An 11,044-nucleotide genomic window follows, 5' to 3' on the forward strand; every position below is an offset into this window, starting at 1 on the left:
TGTCATTATGCTGTCATAATGCTGTCATTATGTTGTCATAATGCTGTCATAATGTTGTCATTATGCTGTCATAATGCTGTCATAATGTTGTCATAATGCTGTCATAATGCTGTCATTATGCTGTCATAATGCTGTCATTATGCTGTCATAATGCTGTCATTATGTTGTCATAATGCTGTCATAATGCTGTCATTATGCTGTCATAATGCTGTCATTATGCTGTCATAATGTTGTCATTATGCTGTCATAGTGCTGTCATAATGCTGTCATTATGCTGTCATTATGCTGTCATAATGCTGTCATTATGCTGTCATAATGCTGTCATTATGCTGTCATTATGCTGTCATTATGCTGTCATAATGTTGTCATTATGCTGTCATAGTGCTGTCATAATGCTGTCATTATGCTGTCATAATGCTGTCATTATGCTGTCATTATGCTGTCATAATGTTGTCATTATGCTGTCATAGTGCTGTCATAATGCTGTCATTATGCTGTCATTATGCTGTCATTATGCTGTCATAATGCTGTCATTATGCTGTCATTATGCTGTCATTATGCTGTCATAATGTTGTCATTATGCTGTCATTATGCTGTCATTATGCTGTCATAATGTTGTCATTATGCTGTCATAGTGCTGTCATAATGTTGTCATTATGCTGTCATAGTGCTGTCATAATGCTGTCATTATGTTGTCATAATGCTGTCATTATGCTGTCATTATGCTGTCATTATGCTGTCATAATGCTGTCATTATGCTGTCATTATGCTGTCATTATGCTGTCATAATGTTGTCATTATGCTGTCATAGTGCTGTCATTATGCTGTCATAATACTGTCATAGTGTTGTCATTATGCTGTCATAGTGCTGTCATAATGCTGTCATTATGCTGTCATAATGGTGTCATAATGCTGTCATTATGCTGTCATAGTGCTGTCATTATGCTGTCATAATGCTGTCATTATGCTGTCCTAATGGTGTCATAATGCTGTCATAATGATGTCATTATGCTGTCATTATGCTGTCAATAGGCTGTCATAATGCTGTCATTATGCTGTCATAGTGCTGTCATAATGGTGTCATAATGCTGTCATAATGCTGTCATAATGCTGTCATTATGCTGTCATAGTGCTGTCATAATGCTGTCATTATGCTGTCATAATGGTGTCATAATGCTGTCATAATGCTGTCATAATGTTGTCATTATGCTGTCATAGTGTTGTCATTATGCTGTCATAATGGTGTTATAATGCTGTCATTATGCTGTCATAATGCTGTCATTATGCTGTCATTATGCTGTCATAGTGCTGTCATAATGCTGTCATAATGCTGTCATTATGCTGTCATAATGCTGTCATTATGCTGTCATAGTGCTGTCATAATGCTGTCATTATGCTGTCATAATGCTGTCATAATGCTGTCATAATGCTGTCATAATGTTGACATTATGCTGTCATAGTGTTGTCATTATGCTGTCATAATGGTGTCATAATGCTGTCATTATGCTGTCATTATGCTGTCATAATGCTGTCATTATGCTGTCATAGTGCTGTCATAATGCTGTCATAATGCTGTCATAATGCTGTCATAGTGTTGTCATTATGCTGTCATAATGCTGTCATTATGCTGTCATAGTGCTGTCATAATGCTGTCATTATGCTGTCATAATGTTGTCATTGTGCTGTCATTATGCTGTCATAATGCTGTCATAATGTTGTCATTGCTGCCCATTTCTGGAGCCGTTTAAAACACAGCACATCTTCAATACATATCATAAAATTCCATCATTCCATCATTCCAAGTCAATTATTGAATTCCCAGAATCAGCCAGCCATCCAGAGGGTGAAGGGGATGAGGAGGGTGGGTATGGCGGTGTAGGACGACATTCCTAGATAGACCACAGACAGAATTCCCAGGAACGCCGTCAGCGGAACACTCCTGTGATCCCGGATGACAGATTTCAGCCAATCACAGAACTAAAACCAAAACAAAAGGAAATATGAGGACTTTAGTTCATGGTTTATAATGGTTTATCATGGTTTATAATGGTTTATCATGGTTTATAATGGTTTATCATGGTTTATAATGGTTTATCATGGTTTATAATGGTTTATCATGGTTTATCATGGTTTATCATGGTTTATAATGGTTTATCATGGTTTATCATGGTTTATCATGGTTTATCATGGTTTATCATGGTTTATAATGGTTTATCATGGTTTATCATGGTTTATAATGGTTTATCATGGTTTATCATGGTTTATAATGGTTTATAATGGTTTATCATGGTTTATAATGGTTTATCATGGTTTATCATGGTTTATCATGGTTTATAATGGTTTATCATGGTTTATCATGGTTTATCATGGTTTATAATGAAGCAATAAAGCCAAAGGAGGTGTGGTATATGGCCAATATACCACGGCTAAGGGATGTACTTAGGAATGACGCAACGCGGAGTGCCTGAATACAGACCTTAGCCGTGGTATATTGGCCATATACCCAAAACCCCTTTGGTGCCTTATTGATATTATAGACTGGTTACCAACCTAATTAGAGCAGTAAAAATAAATGTTTTGTCATACCCGTGGTATACGGTCCGATATACCAAGGCTGTCAGCCAATCAGCATTCAGGGCTCGAACCACCCAGTTTATAATATAGTGATAGAGAGGGGAAGATGAGGACTTTAGGACACCTCATGGTTTATATTATAGTGAGAGATGAGGACACTTCATGGTTTATATTATAGTGATAGAGAGATGAGGACACCTCATGGTTTATATTATAGTGATAGATGAGGACACCTCATGGTTTATATTATAGTGATAGATGAGGACACCTCATGGTTTATATTATAGTGATAGATGAGGACACCTCATGGTTTATATTATAGTGAGAGATGAGGACACCTCATGGTTTATATTATAGTGAAAGATGAGGACACCTCATGGTTTATATTATAGTGATAGATGAGGACACCTCGTGGTTTATATTATAGTGATAGAGAGATGAGGACACCTCATGGTTTATATTATAGTGATAGAGAGATGAGGACACCTCATGGTTTATATTATAGTGATAGAGAGATGAGGACACCTCATGGTTTATATTACAGTGATAGATGAGGACACCCCATGGTTTATATTGTAGTGAGAGATGAGGACACCTCATGGTTTATATTATAGTGATAGAGAGATGAGGACACCTCATAGTTTATATTATAGTGAGAGATGAGGACACCTCATGGTTTATATTATAGTGACAGAGAGATGAGGACACCTCATGGTTTATATTATAGTGATAGATGAGGACACCTCATGGTTTATATTATAGTGATAGATGAGGACACCTCATGGTTTATATTATAGTGACAGAGAGATGAGGACACCTCATGGTTTATATTATAGTGAGAGATGAGGACACCTCATGGTTTATATTATAGTGAGAGATGAGGACACCTCGTGGTTTATATTATAGTGACAGAGAGATGAGGACACCTCATGGTTTATATTATAGTGAGAGATGAGGACACCTCATGGTTTACATTATAGTGATAGATGAGGACACCCCATGGTTTATATTATAGTGATAGATGAGGACACCTCATGGTTTATATTATAGTGAGAGATGAGGACACCTCATTGTTTATATTATAGTGATAGATGAGGACACCTCATGGTTTATATTATAGTGATAGATGAGGACACCTTATGGTTTATATTATAGTGATAGATGAGGACACCTCATGGTTTATATTATAGTGATAGATGAGGACACCTCATGGTTTATATTATAGTGAGAGATGAGGACACCTCATGGTTTATATTATAGTGAGAGATGAGGACACCTCATGGTTTATATTATAGTGATAGAGAGAGGAACATTTAGAGGGTGTGTGTGTGTGTGTGTGGGGGGGGGGGGGGGGGGGCTTGACCCATTTACAGGATACCATAAAGCTGTGCCATAAAGCTGCAGACCCCTAGGTAGAACACGGTGGCCGGCCGGCTTACAGGGAGGAGAATATCATCAGTGTTAAACGTTGTGTCCTGTAGTAGACAAGGTCTCCCGAGTGGCACAGCTGTCTAAGGCACTGCATCTCAGTGGTAGAGGCATCACTACAGTCCCTGGTTCGATTCCAGGCTGTGTCAAAACCGGACGTGATTGGGAGTCCCATAGGGCAGGCTCACAATTAGCCCAGTGCCGTTAGGGTTTGGCTGGGAGTAGGCTGTCATTGTAAATAAGAATTTGTTCTTAACTAGTTAAATCAAATTAAAAAATGAAGACTATCTTTGTACATTGGGTCACTATCAGTTAAAGTACAGTTTAATTTGACTCTTGGTCCTTTGGCAAAGATAAAACTTTACTTTAAGACAAAAACACATTTCTGTGGTTATGAGGACATCTACAAGTATGTCTTAATACTTCAGAACCAGTGAGAGACTAAGTGCTACAGTATGTTATTCTGTCTCTGCTTCTGCTCTGCGGTAGCCGGTCTGTATAAGTTACACTCAAATATGTCTAAAGTCATTGAATAAGTTTCCATCCAATCCAAACCATTTTGGGGGGCGATCATGGTTAGTCTAGGAAGGTGGAGAAAACCTTAGCTCCCTCCCAGCCACGCTGCTGCCAGGCCTCAACTTTGAAATCACCTCCGCAAATACTGTTGTGATTTGATGTGTTGAAAAGGATTCAATGGGTCCGTTGTTCTCTCTCTCTCTCTCTCTCTCTCTCTCTCATTTTGTGGAGGATCGACCAACGAGACAGATTTCCCACTAACATTGAGCCAGTGAAGTCACACTGGTTAAAATCAACGTTGTTTTCCCACGTCATTTCAACGTACTGACGTGGGAACCAATGTGGAATAGACGATGAATTCTGAAAAGTGTTGGTTAAAATTATCTTCAACTCCTTTCTGTGCCTTCTATTAAATTCTGTGCTACATTTGTTTCCTAGTTTATTTACTTATTATTACTCTTGTATTCACTTGTTGTTGTTGTTGTTGTTGTTGTCGACCTGCAAGTAAGCTTTTCATTGCCCTGTGTACATCATGTCCGTATGAGGAATAAACAAACTGAGTGTTGGCTCCAGATCGGTGGTTCTATTGCCAGCTCCATTGAATGGGCCATGGTCTAAAGTAGTTCACTACATTAGGAATAGGGTTTAGTTTGGGATCTGCGGTAAGGGGCCCTGGTCTAAAGTAGTTCACTACATTAGCAATAGGGTGTAGTTTGGGATCTGCGGTAAGGGGCCCTGGTCTAAAGTAGTTCACTACATTAGGAATAGGGTTTAGTTTGGGATCTGCAGTTAAATTGAGATTTAATATTCAGCTCTTCTAACTTTAATAAGTCGCAAATGATTTGATTTCATTTTTTACCTTGATTTAAGTAGGCAAGTCGGTTAAAGGCCTTATTAGGACTTATTTAGAACGACAGCCTACGCCAGCCAACCCTGGTCCAATCACGCACCACCCTATGGGACCCCCCCAAGCACAGCCAGACGTGACGCAGCCTGGATTTCAATCAGGTACTGCAGGGGCACCTCTTCACACCGAGATGCAGTGTCTTAGACCACTGTGCCACTCAGGAGGCCTACATTCCTCGGGTTAGGCTCTTTATGTAGGGAAACATGTCTATTACATTGCAGATATCTTAGAGTTTCATAATCACATGGCAACATGTAGGCAACGTTTTATCTCAATCTCTTCATTCAAAGACTCAATCATGGACACTTACTGACAGTTGTGGTTGCTTCTCGTGATGTATTGTCTCTACCTTATTGCCCTGTGTGCTGTTGTCTCTACCTTCTTGCCCTGTGTGCTGTTGTCTCTACCTTCTTGCCCTGTGTGCTGTTGCCTCTACCTTCTTGCCCTGTGTGCTGTTGTCTCTACCTTCTTGCCCTCTGTGCTGTTGTCTCTACCTTCTTGCCCTGTGTGCTGTTGTCTCTACCTTCTTGCCCTGTGTGCTGTTGCCTCTACCTTATTGCCCTGTGTGCTGTTGTCTCTACCTTCTTGCCCTGTGTGATGTTGTCTCTACCTTCTTGCCCTGTGTGCTGTTGTCTCTACCTTCTTGCCCTGTGTGCTGTTGCCTCTACCTTCTTGCCCTGTGTGCTGTTGTCTCTACCTTCTTGCCCTGTGTGCTGTTGCCTCTACCTTATTGCCCTGTGTGCTGTTGTCTCTACCTTCTTGCCCTGTGTGATGTTGTCTCTACCTTCTTGCCCTGTGTGCTGTTGTCTCTACCTTCTTGCCCTGTGTGCTGTTGCCTCTACCTTCTTGCCCTGTGTGCTGTTGTCTCTACCTTCTTGCCCTGTGTGTTGTTGTCTCTACCGTCTTGCCCTGTGTGCTGTAGTCTCTACCTTCTTGCTGTAGTCTCTACCTTCTTGCCCTGTGTGCTGTTGTCTCTACCTTCTTGCCCTGTGTGCTGTTGCCTCTACCTTCTTGCCCTGTGTGCTGTAGTCTCTACCTTCTTGCCCTGTGTGCTGTTGTCTCTACCTTCTTGCCCTGTGTGCTGTTGCCTGTGCCCAATAATGTTTATATCATGTGTTGTGTTGCTACCATGTTGTGTTGCTACCAGGTTCTTGTTATGTTGTGTTGCTACCATGCTATGTTGTTGTCTTAGGTCTCTCTCTATGTAGTTGTGTTGTCTCTCTTGTCATGATGTGTATTTTTAATGTGCTTTTTAATTTTTCTATATTTTTTTTATCCCAGCCTCCGGTCCCCGCAGGAGGCCTTTCGGTAGGCCGTCATTGTGAATAATAAGTTGTTCTTAACTGACTTGACTAGTTAAATAAATAATAAAATGAAAAAACGATGTAGGCAGCCTGGTCCACCACCAATGCAACTATTTAGGGACCGTCAACAAAGTGCATGACCACAATATTCATATTTAAATAGCTCTCCAACCATGTGACTTAGCAACCGCATTTCAGCTGTCCATTATTCCTTACATAGAGAGGCATGTTGCACACCTTTGGTTTTCTTATAAAAACGATTACATTTTTTATAAATAAATACTGTATATACAGTACCAGTCAAAAGTTTGGACATATTCTTTATTTTTACTATTTTCTACATTGTAGAATAATAGTGAAGACATCAACACTATGAAATAACATGTAGTAACCAAAAAAAGTGTTAAACAAATCAAAATATATTTGAGATTCTTCAAAGTAGCCACCCTTTGCCTTGACGACAGCTTTGCACATTCTTGGACTCTTTTGCCTTGGGGTCTCAGTCTTTCACGCGCCTTTTTGCAAACTCCAGGCATGCTGTCATGTGCCTTTTTCTCAGGAGTGGCTTCCGTCTGGCCACTCTCGCATAAAGCCCAGATTGGTGAAGCGCAGTAGTGGTCACCTCCCTGACCAAGGTCCTTCTTGCCCGGTTTCTCAGTTTGGTTGGACGGTCAGCTCTAGGCAGAGAGTGTGGGTAGTTCAATATTTTTTCTATTTCCCAATGAATGGAGAACACTGTGGCTACACTCAAAATGGCTGCCAGTCCACCCATTATGACGTCATTGACTTGAATGGAGAGACCCTTTCTATTCATTCTATTTCTATGTCCCTACCCTGTGAACAATACAAAAGTTGGTTTCAGGTGCCTAGGTCATGTGACCAAGGAGCTATTGAATTGTAAGTTATTTGTAATAAATATATATATTTTTAAAACACGTTGAAATCATTTCATGAGAAAACCAAAGGGTGTGCAACATGTCTCTAGGCAGTCATTGTAAATGACAATTTGATCTTAACTGACTTGCCTAGTTAAATAAAAGGTCAAAGAAATATTGAAGTTGAAATACCAAACCAATTTCACAATGATCCATACCTCAATTCCCTCTTATAGTAGAGCCAATGGAACAGAACCCGTTAGAACAGAGCGCGCTAAGAAATGAGAGCTCTTTTCAAAAGGACTTCTTCCTGCCTTGTGTTCCATGAACAACTGTTAAAAGCAACAGGCAGGGACATTAAAATTGGAATGGGCTCATTTAAAACAAACTCAGGCTCTCACCAGACCTGCAGACTCCGAAGCCTTGTCAGCCTATCAACTCAAAAGTAGCGCAAATTGCCTATTTTAAATACTGCGATGATACATTGTCTTTCCATGTCCTAATTTACATGTCGGCCTACTTTTGGGGCAAGGAGGAGTTTGATCCTGTTTTGCCCCCCAGCTTACACGGCCAAATCATCAACCAAAATGGCACCCTAATCACCTTGGGGCACAACTTTAGACCAGAGCAGGGCCCTACATTAGACCAGAGTAGGGCACTACATTAGACCAGAGCAGGGCTCTACATTAGACCAGAGCAGTGCACTACATTAGACCAGAGCAGGGCCCTACATTAAACCAGAGCAGGGCCCTACATTAAACCAGAGCAGAACACTAATTTAGACCAGAGCGGGGCCCTAATTTAAACCAGAGCAGGGCCCTACATTAGACCAGAGCAGGGCAATAATTTAGACCAGAGCGGGGCCCTACAATAGACCAGAGCAGGGCCCTACAGTAGACCAGAGCAGGGTCCTACAGTAGACCAGAGCAGGGCGCTACATTAGACCAGAACAGGGCCCTACAGTAGACCAGAGCAGGGCCCTACATTAGACCAGAGCAGGGCCCTAATTTAGACCAGAGCAGGGCCCTAATTTAGACCAGAGTAGGGCCCTACAGTAGACCAGAGCAGGGCGCTACATTAGACCAGAGCAGGGCGCTACATTAGACCAGAACAGGGCCCTACAGTAGACCAGAGCAGGGCCCTACATTAGACCAGAGCGGGGCCCTACATTAGACCAGAGCGGGGCCCTACAGTAGACCAGAGTAGGGCCCTACAGTAGACCAGAGCAGGGCGCTACATTAGACCAGAGCAGGGCCCTACAGTAGACCAGAGCAGGGCCCTACAGTAGACCAGAGCAGGGCCCTACAGTAGACCAGAGCAGGGCCCTAATTTAGACCAGAGCGGGGCCCTAATTTAGACCAGAGCGGGGCCCTAATTTAGACCAGAGCGTGGCCCTACATTAGACCAGAGCGGGGCTCTACATTAGACCAGAGCAGGGCCCTACATTAGACCAGAGCAGGGCCCTAATTTAGACAAGAGCGGGGCCCTACAGTAGACCAGAGCGCGGCCCTACTTCAGACTGACCAAAATGTGTGCACCATATTAGCCCTGTCTACACCGTTAGAAACAAAGGTGCAATCTAGAACCTAAAATGGTTCTTTGGCTGTCTCCATAGGATAACCCTTTGAATAACCCCTTTTGGTTCTAGGTAGAACCTTTCGAGGTTCCACGTAGAACCCTTTCCGAAGAGGTTATCTACAAAAGGGTTCTATCTGGAACCCAAAAGGGTGCTCCTATGGGGACAGCCCGAAGAACCCTTTTTTCCCCCAAACAGTTTAGATAATAGGGTCCCATTTGGGACGGACCATTGTCTGCTCTATAAACCTATTGGTCCATATTGACGCGCATCATTTAGCATTGCTCACTGAGTAAAATAGGCTAATGACCACTTTTAACCTATTTGGCTTGAGATGAATCAAATTCTAAGTAAACTAACTTTTTTTTTTATCAAAGCAGATAGGCCTATCACCTAAACCAGCAATTACTAGTTCACAGCATTCAATTAATCTATAAATTAATATTTTAATGTTTTGATTCTGCTAGTTACAGAGTCCTGCAGCGTCGCTCTGTGAAAACTCACCGGCGCGCAACAGTACCAATCGCGTACATAGGACGCACACCAAATGGGTAATCAACACTTTAGGCATCTTTTAAATGTCCCACTGGGCACACACTGGTTGAATCAGCGTTGTTTACACGTCATTTCAATGATGTTACGTTAAACCAACGTAGAATAGAAGTTGAATTGACGTCTGTGACCAGCGCGTTGGGCCTATTTAGGAAAACTCCGTTATCATTTTGCAGTTTAACATTGGAATATATAGCTTTCAGAGAGATAGCCTCTTCATTATGTCCGTGCGTAAAAAAACAAGAAATAGCCTAGTCTAGGCCAATATCAATATGTTACCTTGTCAGTCTGAATGCTGATTGCAATGCCATACCGGCAATAAGTAACGAAATGTTCACAGTTATTCCAAAGCAAGCTGTACGGTATCTTCCCAACCAGTTTCTCCGCTCTACTCGCGATCTCTTCGCCATCCAACGGTCGTTTCTGCACGGTAGTGTCCATAGCGTTCAGAAGAATTGATGCTCCATACGCAAAGTCCTCAACAGTATCCACCCGAATACTGGCGCTCTTGGATAAAACTCCGAGAACTAAGCGTGTGTTTGTTACCATCACCCGGATTGAACGCTTGTCCGTTGTAAAGAGTGGCAAAATATCCGGAATCAGATGGGCCACCCGGTTGTCCCCTAAATAGATGCCAAAATGAGTGAATAAAGTCCGGGGCACTTCTAGCAAGTCTCCTCGTTGGTATATGGACTCTGTGAGTGCGGCCCCGGCGGAGGTATCCGGGACTCTCTCTCTCCACCCCTCATTCTCGCAGTGATGTGTAACTCTCTTCTTCTCCCTCGCTCTGTCTGTGTCTGAAAACAACAAACTGGGCCTGAAGGCATTGAGGTGAGTGAGGAAGAACAATTTTTCCAGGAGTAATGTGAGCGAATTCAACATTTTTATTGGAGGAGATTCCTTGTCCTTGTTTTTCGGGACGTTGTCCTCCTCGCCTCACGCTCCTCTATCATCTTCAGGTCGCGGTCAGTTTCAACGAGGGGCCCTCCGTGACGTCGTGAGGGAACCGAGGAACCGATTGGCTGCTGTTTGAGAGCAGATTAGTCACGTAGTAGGTGTTCTGAGTGACACTTGTAGGGCTAAAGGCTTGTTGACTTCTTACTGTGGACATGCAGATCACAACTAGTTAAGGTTAGCATAGCACAAGATGTTCTTCCATTTTGCAGCGTTGTGTCAGTGTCGAATAGTCTAATAGGCCCATCTGTGTGGGGAAAAACTGGTTGAATCAACATTGTTTCCACATAAATTTTTTTTAAACCTTCATTTAACTAGGCAAGTCAGTTAAAGTACCTAAAACAGTCGTATGGCTCGG

At 42.2% G+C, this 11,044-nt stretch overlaps 1 protein-coding gene across 1 annotated transcript; it reads right to left on the reverse strand.

The window, feature by feature from the left end:
• Positions 1-1,696: 1,696 nt before the first annotated feature.
• Positions 1,697-10,691, reverse strand: LOC110500951 (lecithin retinol acyltransferase). The gene is made up of 2 exons (XM_036958352.2): positions 10,012-10,691; positions 1,697-1,977 (listed from the first exon to the last, which is right to left on the reverse strand). The coding sequence occupies exons 1-2, from the start codon at positions 10,612-10,614 to the stop codon at positions 1,825-1,827; spliced, it is 756 nt and encodes a 251-aa protein (XP_036814247.1). The 5' UTR covers positions 10,615-10,691; the 3' UTR covers positions 1,697-1,824.
• Between the last annotated feature and the right edge of the window lie 353 nt (positions 10,692-11,044).

This window comes from Oncorhynchus mykiss, chromosome 21 (genome assembly GCF_057628025.1).
Source record: "Oncorhynchus mykiss isolate SJ-2025 chromosome 21, ASM5762802v1, whole genome shotgun sequence".
Taxonomy (NCBI): domain Eukaryota; kingdom Metazoa; phylum Chordata; class Actinopteri; order Salmoniformes; family Salmonidae; genus Oncorhynchus; species Oncorhynchus mykiss.

Coding starts and splice junctions, on each gene's coding strand:
- LOC110500951 (XM_036958352.2), bottom strand. CDS start 10,614: ATGTTGAATTCGCTCACATTACTCCTGGAAAAATTGTTCTTCCTCACT. Junction 1,978..10,011: donor TCAGCATTCAGACTGACAAG/GTAACATATTGA, acceptor TTTTGGTTTTAG/TTCTGTGATTGGCTGAAATC.